The 19917-nt window shown below is 43.8% G+C and overlaps 1 protein-coding gene across 1 annotated transcript; it reads left to right on the top strand.

Moving 5' to 3' along the window:
- Positions 1–1677: 1677 nt before the first annotated feature.
- On the top strand, positions 1678–19530 carry farsb (phenylalanyl-tRNA synthetase subunit beta). Its single transcript, XM_050056854.1, has 18 exons — positions 1678–1802; positions 2247–2302; positions 3021–3175; positions 3461–3533; positions 3675–3790; positions 4585–4735; positions 4827–4935; positions 5168–5238; positions 5334–5395; positions 5957–6008; positions 6120–6181; positions 7133–7340; positions 7452–7532; positions 7895–7987; positions 9474–9591; positions 9954–10106; positions 17997–18144; positions 18563–19530. The coding sequence occupies exons 1-18, from the start codon at positions 1745–1747 to the stop codon at positions 19323–19325; spliced, it is 2529 nt and encodes an 842-aa protein (XP_049912811.1). The 5' UTR covers positions 1678–1744; the 3' UTR covers positions 19326–19530.
- Positions 19531–19917: the final 387 nt, after the last annotated feature.

A 19917-nucleotide genomic window follows, 5' to 3' on the forward strand; every position in this document is an offset into this window, starting at 1 on the left:
CCAATATTGGACAATACCGATGACGTGCCAATATTATCCTGCTTCCCTACATACAAGGATCAGCCAAAAAATTAGATCCACTGTCAGGTGAAGTGAGTAACACTGATCATCTTGTTACAATGCAATGTTCACCTGGGGGACTTTTGGTCCCGAAATTCATGAGGATGCCACTTGATGTGCTCCACCCACCCCAACACCTCTGCAGATCAAGATCAAGGGCCCCCTGCAGGAAAATGCCCCACGCAACACTGCAGAAACTGCTCAGGAATGGTCTGAGGAACGTGACAAAAAGCTAAAGGTATTGACCTGGCCTCTAAATTCCCCAGATCCAAATTTGAGCGAGCATCCATGGGACGTGCTGGTACCTCAGAGGTACCCCTAATCTACGATGGGGCCTCCCTGGAGTGGACATGTCTCTGGAAGGTGTCCTGGATCATTTGAGACCTGTCATTTGTTGGGTGGGGTACCAGCACTTCCCAAATATGCTCAGTCAGATTGGGGTGCAGGAGATTTGGAGGCCAGGTTGATACCTTGAGCTTTTTGTCACGTTCCTCAGGCCAATCTGGAGCAGTTTGTGGTGTGGCATGGTGCACGTTTCTGCTGGGCAGGCCACTGCAGGGAGTACCGTTACCGTTGGGGTTACTTAGCCCACAGCGGTGTTTGGGTGGGTGGAGGGCGTCAAGTGGCATCCACATGAATGCCATGACCAAAGGTCTCCCAGCAAATCATTGCATTGAAACAAAATGATCAATGTTACTCACTTCATCCACCGGTCGTTTTAATGTTTGTCACAGAGTGTAATTGTACCCAAATACAGCACTCAGAGAGGCAGGCAGATAGTTGGTAATGACCTTTATTGCTTACACAAATATGCACCAGTTCTGGGGGTCTTTGGATTGGGCTTGCTTGAGGTTACAGCGGTGAGTGACTTGAGAGTTGTGGACTGGTGTCTCCAGAGGCTGGTAGTGGGATGAAGTCAGACGTAGATAGCAGAACCAGGAGAACTGAGGGATGCAGGACTGGTGTTGCACCATGCAGCCACAGAGCCAAGCAGACGGGAACCAGGAAGGGGGTAGGCAGGAATCAGAGTCACAGACAGAAGGCTGAGGTGATTACCAGGGCAGAGACGACAGAAACAGGTCAGGAACAGGCAGGGTCAGTACTGGGGAAATCAAGCCAAGAGTGAGTGCTGGAATGTCATGCATGTTGTAGAAGAACAATCTGGGCACTGAGTGAGAGCCAGCAGGTGCTTATATGCATGGTTGAGGACACAGGTGAGTGGAGTTATCTTGATGAGGGGGGTGTGGCTGGCAGGTAGAGTGGGGAGAGCAGGCTGTGATAGTTTTGGCTGATCGGTGTCATTATAATCATTATGTATGTTCTCATTAATCAATATTATTTGTGAAAAAGTATATTACTTAGATAAATGTATTTTGACAGAAAAATCCAACAACATTTTAATAAATAAATAAAGGTTACATGGGTTTAATTTAGTGTGTTTTCCCTCATTAATATTATGCAGACTGTACTTGTCTTAATAAACAAGTAAAATAAGTCATGGTAATATCGTCTGTTATCTATTATCTCTCAAACGACTTTATTCCGGATTTATTTAATTACATTTATAACTAACTGGATGACGTGTGACTCCAGTGTCTCTAATTTCACTCAGGCACCGCAGCAGGCAGCTGCAGCCGGCTGCTGGGGTCCTTTCCCACTTGGCTGAGGAGGATTAGCAGCCAACATGCCGACTGTCGGAGTAAAAAGAGATCTTCTCTTCACAGCTTTGGGCAGAACATACAGTAAGTCATCTTTACTACATATTCAAGTGATGGACAAAATGTCTGTCTGTTTATTTAGTGTAATCTTACCTCTAAAAGACAGAGGAAGTCAAGAGTGCTAGCTAAACTAGTTAGCATGAAGGCTAGCAACACAGCAGCAGCTCACGAGCGGCTAACTCTACCTGTTAGCTAGCTTTATTAAAAACGTCTTGAATGAGAAAAGGACATATTTTTAAAGGAAATTGTGCCAGTATATAATTTTTAATGTTAGCGTATTTCTGCTAATTAAAATTAGTCTTATTCAGTGCGCTGACATCTCTGTGTTGGATGTCAACGTGATTGCATCATGTCCCGGCTCCTGTCATTTAAATCTGAGCAGGCTGCTGCAGGGCAACATGAAGACACCAGCAGGTTGGTACTGATGTAAATCTGACTTAAATAATGACTGTTTGTTTCTTGTTTCAGCCGATGAAGAGTTTGACGAGCTGTGCTTTGAATTTGGGCTGGAGCTGGATGAGATTGTGAGTATATTGTGTTGAAGGAGGTCAGATCACAGTGTATCCTAACATGGTCCCTTTGCATGATTACAATACACCCTTCTCATAGAATGAGAAACGCCACAGTTTATTCCACACTACTGGAATAATTGGTAATAATTTCGCTTTCAGCCATGCTTGTTGTTGACGCGCACAACAGTATGACGTCAACATGTCAGCAAGTCAAAACATTGCAAGTATCACAATATGAATTTTTCCTATCATATTAAAAATTATACCAGTATTATGGTGGGCGATATGATAGGGCACACCCCTACTCCATGGCACCTTGCTTGTGGAGCTCAAACTGGCTGAAGAGAGGATCTATCTGCTAAGAGCCTCGCTTTCTTCCTCGTCCTTTCTGTGAAGAGTTGGGTAAAGGGCTTTTGTGGCCTGCCAACAATTTTGCTCGTAATTGACACAATCCTAGAGAGTTTAGTTTTGATGTATAGATGTACAATGTAGGTGACCGTGTCAGTCAGGAAGGTGTCAAGTTAAAACACTCTTAAACATAGTCACTGTGAGCATCTCTTGAAAATATACCGTGTATTTACAGACACCTTTGCATATAGCATATCCTTTTGTTGCTCTTGGAATAGCAAGAAAGCAAAAAAACCCACCCATCATACCTGTGTTTTTGTGTGTACAACATCCTCTGAGCTGTCACATGTAACCAGTGAACTCGCTTCTGACCCCGTTCCAGACCTCAGAGAAGGAGATAATCAGCCGAGAGCAGGGCGACACCAAGGCATCAGGAGCGTCTGACGTCATCCTGTACAAGATCGATGTACCAGCTAACCGCTATGACCTGCTGTGTCTGGAGGGGCTGGTCCGTGGCCTGCAGGTCTTCAAGAACAAGTGAGTGGTGGTTTCCTGTGTGCTGGAACTGGTATGCTGCTGCGGCTGCTACAAGTGAAGGGTAACTGCTAAATGCATGCCGAGTTTGACCAGTTCCATTCAGAGGGGACACAACAGAGAAACATAAACGCACAAGTCAGTGCACTTCTCCAAAGTAAGGAAGAAAATGTATGACTATGTTTAAAACTGTGTTAGGCTTGCTTAGATACAAGTTATTTTTCCGTTTTGGGTGTATTGCATGCAGACTTAGTCACTGTGGCTACAGACATTGTATTTGTGTTGCAGGTTGGAGGCACCTCGCTACAGACGTGTCAGCCCAGTCAGCGGGAAGCTTCAGAGGCTGATTATCACGAAGGAGGTGGGTAGTAACATTCATAATCTTTAACGGTAAACAAGCAGTTTGTGAAGCTGTCATTAGTTTGCTTTATAAATCAAATCAGTGTGTGTTTTACGACGGTACAACCATTACATTTTTTACTACCATGCTTGTTCTGTGCAGACGGCGGCAGTGCGACCCCACGCTGTGGCAGCAGTGTTGAGGAACATCACCTTCACGCAGGAGCGCTACGACAGCTTCATCGAGCTGCAGGAGAAACTCCACCAAAACATCTGCAGGTCAGATTAGGTGGTGCACGCAGTGCGACTGCATGCCTGGAATACTTGTGTCAGCTTCTGCTAATAAATGTCATTCAAAAGTAACTGCAGGAAATGTGGTAACTGTCAGTTGAATCACATCCAGTCGTAACCTGTTTTATAAAGTCTTTTGTAGTCACTAAGTTGGGTGGATCTGCCTCGTACAACCTGAATAACCTGCATTTGTTTTGAGCACTTTATTACAAACAAGCTGAACAATACAATGGAAGCACTGTACAAAATGTCTGCCTGTGTATTTAATGTAATATTACCTCTAAAAGACAGAGGAAGTCAAGAGTACAGTATTTATTAATGTCTGCTTTGATGATGTGTTCAGTGACCCCGTTAAAAGCTGTGATCAAGATTAGAACAAATAATGCTTTTCTGAAAAATCAAGTCTGGTAATATGTTATTGTTTGTAAAGGACAAAGCTTGTGTCATTTTATTCTTTTTATTATTATCACTATATTTCTAGAACAGACCAACAGAGTAGCCACAGCTGGATATTTGCTTTGCCATCATGCCTCAGAACTCTGTTGTTACCCAAAAACTATGGAAAACACATGAAGGAGCTTCACTGTTGGGTTCAGTGAAGATGAATTTGTCATGTAGACCGCTCCCTCGTCATGCAGATGGGGAATGTCAGGTCACAACATCAGGTTTCTGTTCTCACTGTGGCAGAAAATACACCACCATTTTCCTTTTTAGAGTAGTTGTTGAATAAACAAACTTTTCATTTCACTGTCATCCAACCATTAACTGTGTTTTGCGTGCAGGAAGAGGAGCCTGGTGGCCATCGGGACCCACGACCTCGACACCATCTCTGGTCCCTTCACATACACAGCCAAACCTCCAGGAGACATCTGCTTCAAACCCCTCAACCAGACCAAAGAGTACACGGCCACCGAGCTCATGAGCCTCTACAAGGTGAACACCTAGTTGTCTGGATGTTGCTTTAGAAGAGGAGTTTGACTTTTGGAGCGGTGTTAACCTGTTGCTGTTCCTCTGATTCATACAGGCAGACAGCCACCTGAAGCATTACCTTCACATTATTGAGGACAAGCCTGTGTACCCTGTCATCTACGACAGCAATGGCATCGTCCTGTCCATGCCTCCCATCATCAATGGTGAGTGTTGTCAGTGTCTTCATGTGTCGGCCTTCATTTCTGGCTTTGGTTTCTGCCTCTGTTGCACACAATAGACACTTCATTTAAGATTGGGAGGGTAGAGACATCTGACAGTCAGAAATATCAGAGATCTGACCAGCAAAATTACTTCAGGCTTTTTAAAACCAAGTGCTTTAATACTACTGTCAATTTGTGTGTGAAGTCTTATGATAGTAAACTTTTTTTCTCTCAGGTGACCACACAAAAATCTCCGTACAGACAAAGAACGTCTTTATCGAGTGCACGGCCACAGACCTGACCAAGGTACAACTGAGAGGAGAACAGAGAAATCCCAATATCTGTAGTTCATGTAAAGAAAACTGACATCAGCCTTGTCTCTTCTGCTGTGTGCTCTCCAGGCAAAGATCGTGCTGGACATGATGGTGACCATGTTCAGCGAGTACTGTTCACAGCCTTTCACGTAAGTCACGTATCTGGCTCAAATATGAGCTTGTCATCTTCTCAAAAAATGGACAAGAACTGTGACCCATCTCTGCATTTTGAGTTTGAACTTTGCTCAGAGGCAGAAAATGTTGATGCTGCAGGGCAGAAAAGCACTACTGCACTGCTCTGTGGTTTGAAAACTTTTCTCTTTTACCCTATTTGTAGTTTTGTTTTTATACTGCAGTTTTAATTCTCTTAACGGAGATGTTTTGCTCTGGTTCCTGCCCGCAGAGTACAGATGTAGATTAGCTTATGGCTGATTCTGGAGCAGCCAAGAAGCTGTGCATTGTCCCTGTCAAATAAGCAAATAAAATAAAACAGACGCTGTTTCCCATCAGCTGTCAAATGCATCAGCTGGACCTCATTTAACCCTTCTTGCTTTATGATCCAGATTCAAAGATTTGCTCATTTATTTTTAAACTTCCTGTTTACTCTGCCTTGCTGAACTCGGCACTGCTTACATCACAGATTAGGGTGTAGCGACATTAGTAACTTGTCAAATACTGGTGATATATTCTTCTGTTTCTTGCTCTCTCAGGGTGGAGGAGGCTGAGGTGGTATACCCAGATGGCAAGACCATCAAATACCCGGTACTGTATCCACTTCGATCATCTTGCACTGTGTCCTTTTTGTTTAATGTGACATGAATTTGATTGACTGTCCTCTAATCCTGTGGTGTTGTTTCCTGGTTTGAACTTTAGGAGCTGGCTTACAGGACGGAGAAGTTGAACGGCGAGTTCGTCAACCGAAAAGTTGGCATCAAGTGAGTCATTTGGACCTCCTCTGTATAAGTCAGAGATAACAGTAAAATATATAGAAAGTCCCTGCAGGTAAACGTTTGATGAGGCTTATTTCATTTTGCTTTTGTCACAAGTTTGGCATCAACATTCAAAACCTTTTTAATAGGTACACCTGTGATATCTAACACAATCTAGAACAGCAGCCCTGCAACAAATCCTTTCTTTGTAAAAAACACATCTCAATATATTTCAGTCTATGCAGTACCAACTACAGCCTCAAAATGCCTGAAGAAAGAGGACATAGTTTGATGCCTTAAAATGTTTTGCTAAAGCAAAGCAGTTCATGATTTTGACAAGAAGCAATTGAGGGGACGTGACCCCCTGACAGCAACCTGGATAAAGACCCTGAGGCAGCTGTCGGAGTGAGAGAATTTCCCCAGTTACTGAAGTTTAGCCCATATGTTGCCACGCCAAAATATGCCAGTGAAATAATGACAGATGAAATGCTGTGATAAAGATATTGTGTAGTGAAATATTAACTTTAAACTCCAGATTCAGTCAATTCAGTTTTTTCTGCTGCAGAGAGAAGCAGTGAACCTGTACATGACTCAAATGACACATCTGGACACCTAAATGTTGTTTACACCCAAGAGAAAACTTTAAATACAAGAAAATGAAGGAGAAAGACGACATGTTATGGAAGCAAAAAAGACACATCACATTTACCAGTGCATGAAAAATTATGTTTCCCATGTGTTGCCTCCACTTAATAAAAAACGAGGCCCATTGTCCTGAAGCATCTAACGACCTTATAACTAATGATTCTTATTTTTTTTTTTTTTTTTTTTTTTTACTGTACTGCTCCTCTCGTTACACACAGCTAACGTCCAGCTAGCTGCTCGGTGTCCATGTATCCTCCGAATCCCGATGAGTCACACTTTTTAATGAGCAGTGTCTGTGTTTTCTCCCGACAGTGAGTCAACTGAGAAAATCGCCCAGCTGCTGACCAAGATGTGTCTGCGCTCCAAGGCTACAGGTGTCGGCGACGAGATCGAGGTTGAGATCCCGCCCACGCGCCCAGACGTCATCCACGCCTGTGACATCATGGAGGACGCCGCCATGGCCTACGGATTCAACAACATCACCCGCACCACGCCGCGCACCTACACTGTTGCCAGCCAGGTTACTGTGTCTTCTTCTGCCTGTTTGATGTGTGTGTGTGTGTGCAATCAATTATCTGCATCTTGTCAAATATTTCGCGCGTTCTCATGTGTGTGCTCTGTGTGTCTACAGTTCCCTCTGAATAAACTGACAGAGCTGTTGAGACAAGACCTGGCAGCAGCTGGATTCACAGAGGCCCTCAACTTTGCCCTAGTAAGAAAAAGACACATCTTTTAACACAGTCTTCCTCTTATAAATGAAAAGCTGAATTCACACGCATCCTCAGGGGTTTTGTTCCAGCCTATTTGGTCCGGTACGACCAGTAGCTTATGATGACTAATGTACGCTAACGCTTGCACACTTCAAGTAAATATAATTATGATTATACAGGCATCACTGAGTCAGCTCACCAACATTATGACTGTGATCCACGTGTGTTACTGTTACAGTACATTTAGCTAAACACTAAATAATAGCATTTAGCATTATCCCATAACGGTCACTCGTAGCCCTGAAGTTACATCGTCTCGCTTGGAAATTTCTCAAAGCAATTTGTCCCCCCTCTCTTCCTGTAGTGTTCTATAGAAGATGTGGCAGACAAGCTTGGAAAGAAGATCTCAGAGACGAGGGCGGTTCATATCTCCAACCCCAAGACCGCTGAGTTCCAGGTAAAGAAGACTATAACATAGATTAATAATATAATTCTGAACGAGAGAAAAAAGCAGGCACAATGTGTAAAAGCAAAACTGAAAGAACCACCAAACCACATTTTTTATGGTAAAACACTCATTTTCTCTTGTAGCTTTGACCAGCAGGTAATAATTCATGTTTTGGCATAATGTAGTTGGGCTGTAGAAAGCTCCAACTGTGGGATGTCCCGGTATGAGTGAAGCCATTCCCACACTGATAATGTATGTGGTGGATTCCAGTGACAAGCTACCACTGTTTTAGCAGCTGTGAGAGCAGCTAACAAGAGGCACCTTTAAATTAAAGTTAGCTTCAAAGAGGACATGTCGAGGCCTTAAAGGAAAGATGGCCTTAAAAATAAAAAGATTATTTTGCTATCCACCCACAATTTGCTTAAAAATCAGAAAACAAAACAACATTCATTCAGATAACGTGCTTAGAAAGCTTTTCAAAAGTGCGTCAATCCCATTTCAAGTGGAGTTTAACAAAGGCTCATGTTGATCCAAAAGACTTTTTATCTGAATTCGTCATCAGACCAGAGAAAAGATGGTAATCTGAAGGCCTGTGCCGTCCATCTGGGCTCTGGAATTGAACAGCAGTGGTGCAGTTTCAGTTTTGTGTATTAAGCGTTCATGTTGTCCATACTTGGGTGAAGATGTATTAGATTCTGTGCTCGTATTCTACACTTGAAGGTAGTTCTGTGCCATCTGAAAAATCACCTTGCTAACTAGTGTCTGTACAGAAGTGAGACCAATCTTCTAGCCTCAGCGCAAACTAGTGTGTTTGCAGATGAGTTTGCAGTGCAAATAATGACCAGGGACATCCACCTCAATGCTGCAATATTAACTTTCTGTTAACACTTTTGAAAATGTTAGATTGTATTTCAGTAGAAGTGATTAAAACATGAGGGGATATTTTAACAAAGAGGAAAAGTACTCAGTTACGGGGTTCAGTCATGGAAAACCTGAAAAAGTCATGGACATTTGTTGTGTATCATGAAATTGATTGTTACAGTAATCTTCTGTGGATAACCTCCATGTTATTTTACATAACCGCGACCTTACTTTCTGTAGCTGTTGATGTAACTCAGCTTTAATATGCAGAGATGTGTGACTTTTTGTTTACCATCAAGAATGTTTCTTCATTTCCTGCACTCTGTCTCTCCCTTTATGTTTGCCAGCTCGCTAAAATTGTGTTTGACTAGAGTTTAAATCTGAATACCGGGCAAGTTGGGCAAAAAGGGAAAAAAATGATGATGCGTCCTTAAGAAGTGATCAAAAAGTTTTAACATATTGTCCATGAAAATGTGTGGGAATCCTGCATTTAATAAGAAAGACGGAGAGATAGTGAACAAGCAGAAACTCAGTGATAGGTACGTTGTGGTGTTATCTCTCCAGCAGAGGACACTCTTGTCCTCTCTGAGTGTTTGGAGCTGTGTCCAGCTTCACCGCGGTTTTTCACCACCAGGTGGCGCGCACCACTTTGCTGCCAGGCCTGCTGAAAACCATAGCTGCCAACAGGAAGATGCCCCTTCCCCTCAAACTGTTTGAGATCTCTGACGTGGTGCTGAAGGATGAGAATAAAGGTGGGCGTCTGCATGTGTGAAGTGAAGGAATCATTTAGTCTTGTATAACACATACACACTGTACCCAACACACCCTTAAACAATGGTTGTTAAATATACACACTTGTGAGAAATTTGAATTTAGTGTCTTATTATGATCAGTTTTATTAAAGAGAAGTCGTCGTGTTGATAAATTGTTCCAGTAGAAATAAGGAAAATTAACCAAAACACTGTTTTCATGATATCAGAAAGGGGAATGACGCTTATATTGGCCGATATATTTTAAATAAGAGCCCAGTATTGTCTTGATATATTAGTAAGTCATTGGCATAGCCGTGTTCTCGATGTCCCTAACACTTCCTCCCCCTCATCCCACCAACCAGATGTTGGGGCGCGGAACAGCCGGCGTTTCTGTGCCGTGTACTACAACAAGAGCCCAGGCTTCGAGGTGATCCACGGCCTCATGGACCGAGTCATGCAACTGCTGGAGGTGAAGCCGGCCCGAGGGGACGGCTACCACATCCAGGCTGCAGACGGTAAGAAGAAGAGGGAGGGGGGTTGAAACCAGCAGTCAGGTCTATTTGAACATACTGAGCGTTAATGGTAAATATCTTGAGACTAGATTTAAACAGCGACGAGAAAATCCCAGTGATTTGCAGCCCTGTGATTTAGAGCATGTTTATCTACTTGCCAAGCTGGTGAACAAATAAATCTGGGTTGCGTGAGTTTAAAAGGCAGGTTTTTTTTTTTTTTTTTGAGATTATGTAAATCCAGTCTGTGACGAGCAGCGACTGCATTGTTGTGTTTGTTAGCAGAGTGTCGGGGGCACAGTTTCCATGGCAGTGACATGCACATATCAGTGCATACACGGGTTTGATGAGATGGTTCTGATGCGCTTCAAAGCTTAATGCAGCTTTAAACTGTGTGTAATCTCTTTTGTGGCTTTATCTGCTGCATTGTATTGTAACTACAGCTAGACCGATCTATCTGACAGTATTAGCTGATTGCAGATATGTCATATTGGTTTATATATCGATTGATAAATGACAAGAAATCGCAGTATACAGTTGAGGTTTGAGGTAATTTAGAAACCATCTCCATTACATAGTTTGCCCACCAGAGAGCACTGACTAGTTGATTTTTTTTTAACAGTAAAATGTCCAGCTCAGTGTGTATCTTGATCACAAGTCTTCATATGCAATGGATTCATGTCCAAATTATTTATTTATGTAAAAATAAATCAGCCAGTGTATCTTCCAAATATCAGCACCAGCCTCAAAAATCCAGTGTCATCGAGGCTATGATTGTAATAGTTATTAAAATATTGGAATCTTCTTAAAATAAATGGTTGGTTTGTCCCTTTTTATACATTTGTCTCAACATATTTTGATTTAAAAGTTGAGTAAACTGATAATCTGAGTTGTAACAATCCAGTTAGGTTTCCCTTCTCTGGCCTGGTATTGTCTCTGTTTCTCTGTGTAATGGACAGAAGCAAACACTGAACAGATGTGAGTTAGAGCCAGGACTACAGATGTAAACTTGATCTCCTGTTTTATCGTCCTTGCTCTCAAACTTGCGACAAACTGCGCCTCACAGACTTAGAACTTCACCCACACCCTTTAACGCCACCCAGCTAAACTCCTGTTTCCAGGATAATTAAAATGCTCGCTTGTGCTTCAGCTCATTAACTTTGCTTTTACCTGCCGCCATTTGCTGGTGAGTGCCCAATCAGTGTGCAGCTCTCCACAGATGAGAATTAAGTGAGGTTGCTCACACCTTGGCTTATCAGCAGTGGCGTTAAAAACAGTGTATTCTTTTTAACCATTTGCCCAATCTGGCAAGTGAGCTTCTAGATTCGCTAGCCGGACATGGCATTTTCTGTGCCTTGGACGATTTTGGAATCATTGTTGAGCCTTTTAACAAGCGTGCAAATGTCATACTATAGAGCTTGTAAGTTGCGTCTTTCCATTTCCGGTACAAGGGACCTTAAAAATCAATTTCTCATAATGTATTCCAATGGCTAGATGAAAATTATTTTCTGGTCCCGTTTGAATTGTGCCATGAATTTCACATATGTTGTTTGTGAATTTTTAATATATTTTTTCGTGCAAAGAAGGCTACAATTTAGCGGGAAGAAGTTTGATACTGTTAGGTTTTGTGTGAGAGCGCTTTGTGGACTACAGCTCTTCGCTGCTCTCGACACGTATGATATACGTCACCACTCGCACTCGGAACATGGCTGTGTCTCTGGTACACTTCACCGCCTTCTTCCAAGGAGAGGACAAAAGCCTTAAGCGTGGCGAAAACCACTACAAGTCTGGACATGTGGAAAGTTTCAGCTATGCCAGCAACAGCACTGTGAGTTGAGAAGTGGAGGGAAAGTGTGATGACGTGACGTCACATAGGCGACATGTAGTCTTTCTCATTACGTTGTTTCCACGGCCTTTAACTGAAGAGTCATACAATAAAGTGTAAAAATCTTAACATGAAAAAACATTATTTAGACCCACACAAAACATTTGTGTAATTCCAGTCATATTTTCTGAGCCTAGAGGTCCGATGGGAATCTACCGGAAGGGGTGTGACTTACGAGCTCTATAGTGGGATTAGAGATTGTTTATTATTGTTACCATCATTGTTTTTTTGGCAAGAGAGTTCTTGGTTCGAACCCAGGGTGAGGGAGCCCTTCTGTGTGGAGTTTGCATGTCCTCCCCGTGTCAGTTTGGGTTTCCTCCAGGTGCTCCAGCTTCCTCCCACAGTCCAAAGACATGCAGGTTAATTGGTGACTCTAAATTGTCCGTAGGTGTGAATGTGAGTGTGAATGGTTGTCTGTCTCTATGTGTCAGCCCTGTGATAGTCTGGGGACCTGTCCAGGGTGAACCCTGCCTCTCACCCAATGTCAGATGGGATAGGCTTCAGCCCCCCGCGACCCCCAATAGGATAAGTGGTAACAGAAAATGAATGAATGAATGAATGAATGAATGAATAAGATTGTTTATACAAGGAAAGGTAAAAGTAAACAAAGTTATTTTTAACATTAAAAGGAAAGCCATCACTTCAAGGCTCCAGCTGGCCATGACAGTTGTGCAACATCACTTTCAAGAGTTTTAATAGGTTTGAGTGCAGACAGGAGGAAATCAAGGAAGTAAACAAAAGGATAACTTTACAAGGTGATGGCAGAACATGTTTGACAGCCTGTTGCAAACAAGGGTTTCATTTGATAGGTTTAAACCCATTTGAAATAGAAACCACTTTAAAAAGACGCACAATAGGAAACTAAAGGTGAACAGGTGTTATTTTTAGGTCAAGGGCTTCAACTGAAAAAATACCTCCAGTCCACTGTGGGAAACTTTTATGCCCTCTTCTCTCCTCTGTCTCCAAAATCACCAACCACGTCACCTTACCCTAATAAGTCAGGATAACTCTGTTCAGTCGATGAGGGAAACCAAATAGCATCGACGTACAGTGTTCCGTCATCGTTACGCTCAATAAAAATTAAAGCCATCATCTCAGCACTGATGCTTCATGAGCTGTGGGCCAAGAACTCATTTCACATGCCTTCACTGTGTCTCTAATGATGAAATGCGTCAGAGCAAGAGCGCAAAAGCTGGGTCAGTCATGTTGCACCAACACTCCAAGCTGGGAAAACTTCAGATGAGCTTTAAAGCTCTTAGAGGCTGTTTCGCACGCTAATGGAGAACAACTATCTGTGAACTCTACAGCACAAGTTCATTTTATTTTATGTAGGAGTTACATTAACCAGTGGTGACATGTGACTGGCACAATAATACTTGAAATAAAGTTGCCTTTAAATGGCAGATGAATGTATGACTCAGCTGAGTTTCATCTTTCAGATGTTTGTGATCCGCTCCTGTGAGATTAGTAATGAGAAAGGTTCGACTAAAGCACCACACCGGCCAATCTGTGCGCCTTTTTGGCTCCCACTTTCCCAGAGAGACTCTCATACATCATTTGAGCTTTATATTCCTCCCTCGCTTCTGTCTCTTTCCATACTTTCTCTTTCTCACTCCATCCTCTCCGCCCACCTCTTTTTCCCCTCTCTCCTTGGCTCGCATGCGTCAAGGTCACACTACAGGATACTCTGTTGGCCCATTCAGACTGCAAATCAATGGGCTCAAGTATCAGTGAATGAGAGCAGCGAGGAGAAGGGGAGGCTGACAGGGGAGCGGAAGATGGGACGAGATGAGACTAGAGGGGTGCGGGGGGGTGACAAGAGAGCGACAGAGCGATGGCTGGAGGCGTAAGCAAGAAAGGGGTATGAGAGTAAAGTCTGCAGTGTGGGAGAGTGCATGGGAGTCACGTCACCCACTGCAGTGCTGAGCAGAGAGACAGACTGGCACATACAACACCCACCCACGGGTGCTCAGACTGTCCATCTGACAGGAAACAAACACACACGTACACTTAAAAAGGAAGCCGAAATGGACATGCTTTCACAGTACGCACTAATGCACTACACACTGGACACTTGCTCCCACTCAGTCTATCCTCTCTGCTATTTTTTTCCACACTGTATGCACCATTAGCCCCCCACATATGTCAGCGTGTCCTTAACCCCATTACAAGGTCATGACCCAGTCTAAGAGCTCACCTGACACAGACGCACGCCCTCAGGATGTGTCGATCAGCAGGGTGAAGCAGCACTACAGCTAACTCAACGTCACTGTCAGGGGAGAGCGTGAGGGGCCGAGGGAATACTTGTCAGTCGAGTTTCCTCCTCTCAGCAGGGGGGAGAGGATGAAATAACGAGTCAGGGGATCCAAAGTGGAGGAAGAAACCACTCGAGACAGATGCCTGTGTTTCACTTAACAACTGTGACCAATGCAAAGTATTGGCCCATATTCTCTTTGTCAGGAAGGAGCCCGTGTTCATTTGACTCTTTCGTTCAGTAATTGACCTTTAAGTGTTCAGCCTGTATGTATCTTTGAAGGTGATACCAGTAACTGAACCTTTGTCGGCCATGTGGGGGCAGCAGAAACAAGCTGTGAACACAACATTGACGTGTCATCGCCTTTAACGTTGATATGGCACACTTGCTTATTCATATATCTCTTTCTGCCCGCCTGATGAATGTCAGATATTTCCTCTCTTTTACCTCCGTTTTTGGTCTCTACCATAGACTGTTAAATAAAGATGGACAACACGACAGCTCCCCAACAGTCCAGTCAAAACATCTTGCCCGTCCCCTGGTGGCTGGCTGCAGTATAGATCATAAACCTCACCCTACTTCATGTCAGTGGATGGGACATGGGCTAAACTACAAGATCAAAGTACACGTCAAATCACTTTTCAAGATGGTTTCTGCTGTGTGTTTTCTGATAAGTTTGGTCTCAGTCAGTTACTTGATGCTATAACAGGTGGTGGTTGCATCATGATTGACAGCTATGGATGCCAGTCGGTGTGCTCGCAATTAATGATGCTGCATGTGATTGGCCAGACGGGTGTAGGGGTGGGAACTTTTAACATGGAGATTAATGCCGCACCATAGATTTACAATAATACCTAGATACGAGATGGCAAGATGGCGCTTAGTCATTCCAGTGGAGTTGCTCGCCTGACACATACTTGTGCAGCTTGCGACCCACTGAATATGCACAGAAGTGTTTTGTCTGCTGTGAGTTCCCACACGGCTTAAAGACTTAACATTGTGGTGATGTCACAGATTTTTAAATCCCTTTTCTCTGCGCCAGGAGAGTTTTAGTGGTATAAAACCTCTATGGATCAAAAATTCGTAACAGAGTCATAATTGATTTTCTTCACAGTTCAAGGTGTCCTGTCAACAGTTTTACAAACATCTCTTTTACAGTTGTAGTCTGTGGGGAAAATGCTTTTTGGGCTGCAGGGGATTTTTTCGCTGCAATACCACGAGTGGCCACCGGCAAAAACCATAGAGGCAAAAACTTGCTGCATGGCTGAGCAGTGTTCCTGGGGCGCCTGTACTGCGCAGACTCCAAATTACGTCACCAGCTCAAGATGGCAGCGTCTGTATTTTGGATATACTGGCTTCATTCTTGTGCAGTAGAAAGAAGTGGAGATGCATTGTCCAATCTTCATATACAGTCTCTACCAACTCCTGAGAGGAATATCTGTCTCTTTAGCTGCCAATGCTCCATATGTTCACAAGCTAGTTGTTAATTTTGTCTGTCTGCCGCTTGGTGCTGAGCATGTAGTGTGCAGTGGGTTTTAGAGCTTTACAATGCACATAACCTGTAGTTTAATTTGACTCAATCCCACATAGGCTGGCCATCTGCTGTAGATTCTTATTGGAGCACCAAATGTGTATCAATTCAAAGCTACAAATAGTCCCAAACAAAATGTCCTATGTGCTCCTGATTGAGTAACTTTTGTTAAAAACTACAGTGCCCAGCTGTTTTAGGAAACTGTTAGGTCTTTAGTATCCATGAAACATCCTGGACATGTATGTCTTTATTAGATACGAATAGATTGAGGCTGAGAGCTGCAGACAAGCTGGAGAAGTTGGGCAATACTGAGAGACAGACTAACACATTGTTGGTTTTGGTCTTTTCATGGGATTTGTTGACAATAACAAAAAAAAGAATATCACCAGCCTTATCGTTTACCTGATCGTCTGGCTGCTCCTGTTCGTTTTAGAGATATCACTGCATTCCCATATCTCTGAAATTACTTCGGTGAGCACAGTGTTATCATAACCAACAGATATGATGGCCAAACTATAGAAAAGCCTGAAATTAAACTGCCATTATCCTTTTACTGTGATGGTTTTCAACACGTTTCAGCGTTTTATGCTGGAAATATATTCTTTTCAGCATTGAAACCCATTATAATCATCCGTAATAGTCACTAAGTAGTAATCAATTCAGGTGTGTTTGAAGCCTGTTAAAGCACAATGAGGCATTTCTTTCATTGCGTGAGTTCTTTGTCCCGTTGTCTAAAATAGTAATAAATCCTGTGGCAAAATGACGACGGCACCATCAGCGAGTTATATCGGTTATGTGATGCAAACCGTCTCACTCTCCTTTCCGCTGAGAGCTTCGGTGAAAGTTGGAGGAGAGTGGGCGGAAAGTGGCCTGGCTCAAGTGTAGGATTTTCATTGACTGATTGGTTATTTAAGATGTACCAGAGCTATTTATATAGTTGCCATGGCATCCCGCTCATGGTACAAGTAGATGACGTGTGAGCCGACGCAAGAACATTCCTCCGGTTTTAATACACCTAACAGACACAGAACAGGCGGCTGAGGTAAATGATAGAATTTCCCTGCTTCATTTGCTTCCCCTCTCTCTCTCACACTCTCACTCTCTCACACACACACACACACACACACGTTTGAAAGTACACTCCATATGTTTTGTAAGCCTTCATCCATAGTGATGAGTGAACATCTAAGCAGTGGGCTCTGGAACCCATTAGTAAGGCAGCGTGGGAAGAAGCAGTGCACTATGGGAGAATGCCATGTCTCTGTGTGTGGGGCTGTTGTCATGGCAACCCCTGTATCTTGTTAAATTTCTGACCAGTCCGTCTTTCTGTCTGTTTGCATGTCAGTGCTTTTGAACGTAGCGAGCCTGTAGCATCGACAGGCATGTTTCCAGCTCACTGTCGACGGAGGCGCTTTTTATTTTTTTCCTCCATCTGGACTGAAGTGACCTTCACTGCCGACACAGACAAACATACCGGGCCGTCAGATTATAATCAGGAGGAGTAATGTTTGTGTCAAAGTGAGCGAGACAGAAGATCTAATTATGGTCGAATGGCCTGCGGAGGTGCGGTAGTTGCCTCAGAGTAACGTCCTTGGGCATTTTCACATAAGCTCATTGTGCTGCTCTGTTAATGATTGATATGAAACAATAGCATCCCTGCTTATACCCCGTCTATCATAGCTTTGGATTCTTTGGAATAAACGGATGTATAATTGATCACTGATAACCAATGTGGGTGAGCAAATGAAATTATCTGGAGAAAATCCAGGAACAAGAAAGGCAGCACAGCACCACCCACACTGTATGATTGACTAATGATCTCTGTGATACAATGTGCAAACACCACTTGAGCTGAACGCTTCATACCAAGGATGTCATCATTACCGAAAAGAAAAATGAATGCCTCTGCAAGTGCAAATGCATTTAAAGCGTGTGTGCTGCAACTATATAAAGTGGCAGAAACATGATCCAAGAAGCACCCGGATCAAACAGATGGCATGTTAGATAGTAACACGATGGTCAAAAATAGTTTATCAGGATACAAACAGATTGCAAACACGCCTGCGGAGGTGATAATTGCCGGTTTGAAAAGGAAGCTACAAAAGGATGTGAAGTGCATCGACAGCCTGGGCTTTAGTGAGAGAGGAAGTCAGTGCCAGGTGTAGATGTTAGACACTAAATGATATAACCCTATAATCCACTTCTCACTTCTTTTTCTTCTCTTAGATTCCACCTTTTTCCCCGGTCGCTGCGCAGAGATCTTCATCCGTGGAAAGAGCGTAGGGCGTCTCGGAGTCCTCCACCCGGACGTCATCAACCGCTTCGAGCTGACCATGCCCTGCTCGGCTGTGGAGATGGACATCGAGCCCTTCCTGTGATTGCACCTTCCTAAACCTAAACCCCTAATCATATAAAGCAGTTTATACTCGAATAATAACAGAAAGAAATGAGATTCATGGGAAAAATTAAGGCTTGAAATTTGTGAAAAGTTAATGAGTGTTGGCATGTGGTTGAAGTGTGCTGCAGAGGTGCATGAGGGAAACTGAAGGACCAATCTGTCATGTGGAGCAGTTGTTTTATATATCAGTAACAAGCCTGTTTTTACTAAAAGTCAGAAGAATTAAAAATTAACAAGGCTCTATTGTGTTTTTGCCGCGAATGGTGTGCATCTGTGTGTGGGCTTGCGCAGGCATGCCTGGTCTTAATTTAGGTTACTTGTGCCTTGGGGTTAGTGCATGGTAATTAATCTCAGTGACTCATTACCTGTTGCTTTGTTGCCTTGGTTCTTCCAGTGGCCACACTGCTGAAACCACCCTCACACACGACGTCCCCATGCAGGAAGTCATCAAGCACAAGTTTCCCACGCAAGACAAATCCTTGCAGGCCCGTCCAACTTCCACAAAAACTGTGCTTGGCGACATGAGCACGACAGCCGGCCTCAAAGCTCTCAATGACTTCCTGGCAGACAAGAGCTACATGGAGGGCTATGCGGCGTCGCAGGCTGACACGGCAATGTTCGACGCCATCCCCTCCTCTCCCTCCTCGACCTTCTGCCACGTCATGCGCTGGTATAAACACATCAAGTCCTTCCAAAGGGAAAGAGCCAGCCTCCCAGCAGCTAAGAGTCAGTTTGTCCTCCCAGCCGCGACAAACACCACCAGCGACAACGACGACGACATAGATCTATTTGGCTCGGACGACGAGGCCGAGAGCGCGGAGGCGGAGAGAATCAAGGAGCAGCGCCTCGCCGAGTACGCCGCCAAGAAGTCCAAGAAGCCAGCTCTTGTCGCCAAGTCCTCCATCCTGCTTGACGTCAAGCCCTGGGACGACGAGACGGACATGGCCAAGCTGGAGGAGTGCGTTCGCAGTGTCAGTATGGACGGGCTGCTGTGGGGGCAGTCCAAGCTGGTCCCGGTGGGCTACGGCATCAAGAAGCTCCAGATAGGATGCGTGGTGGAGGATGATAAAGTGGGCACAGATCTGCTGGAGGAATCCATCACCGCCTTCGAGGAATATGTTCAGTCTGTGGACGTGGCTGCCTTCAATAAGATCTGAATCATACCGACACGGACTAATTTCACTGAATGGTACCATCTGATGTTCTCTGATCTCGGCTTAAGATAGGTGATGTGATATGAAACAACGTCCGCGTAATACAACTGAAGCTCAGGTCCTTTATTTGAAAAGACTGTTTATCCTTTGATATAAGTACAAAATATTCTTGCCTTCAAACATCAAATAAAGCCATTCTAACTTTTCACTCTCTGGCTTTAAGTCTTTTCTTATTAGAGTGCATGTTTTTATACGGTAACATCGCCTGTATGTCGACGCTCCACTATCAATACAAAGAAACTGTTGCAGCCAGTAGCCTCCCATATGAAAGTGAGCCGTGCCAGATAACAAGCAGTCTTGTAAATTAAGTCTGACAGGTGCTCCGGCATTCCTTCAAACTCTACTGTAGCAAAGCGAGGTTAACTCTTTCATTGCTGCGCTGCTCCCGAACATACAATTAGCAGGCCAGTATGGTGAAGCAGATGGCCTGTTCCAACCCGCCATGTGATAGGACTTGAGGGACAAAGACAGGTGCCGCTGAAATCAAGTTGCCAAGTTTCACTTAAACTGGTTTTGTTTTTCCTGGCTGGAGCGA

The sequence above is a fragment of the Epinephelus moara genome, chromosome 2 (assembly GCF_006386435.1).
Source record: "Epinephelus moara isolate mb chromosome 2, YSFRI_EMoa_1.0, whole genome shotgun sequence".
NCBI classification, from domain to species: Eukaryota; Metazoa; Chordata; class Actinopteri; order Perciformes; family Serranidae; genus Epinephelus; species Epinephelus moara.

Excerpts from the sequence above, each read along its gene's own strand:
- farsb (XM_050056854.1), top strand. The coding sequence starts at position 1,745 with ATGCCGACTGTCGGAGTAAAAAGAGATCTTCTCTTCACAGCTTTGGGC. Across the intron at positions 4,936-5,167 it reads CATGCCTCCCATCATCAATG|GTGACCACACAAAAATCTCC; the intron begins GTGAGTGTTGTC and ends TTTTTCTCTCAG. Across the intron at positions 9,592-9,953 it reads GCTGAAGGATGAGAATAAAG|ATGTTGGGGCGCGGAACAGC; the intron begins GTGGGCGTCTGC and ends CCCACCAACCAG.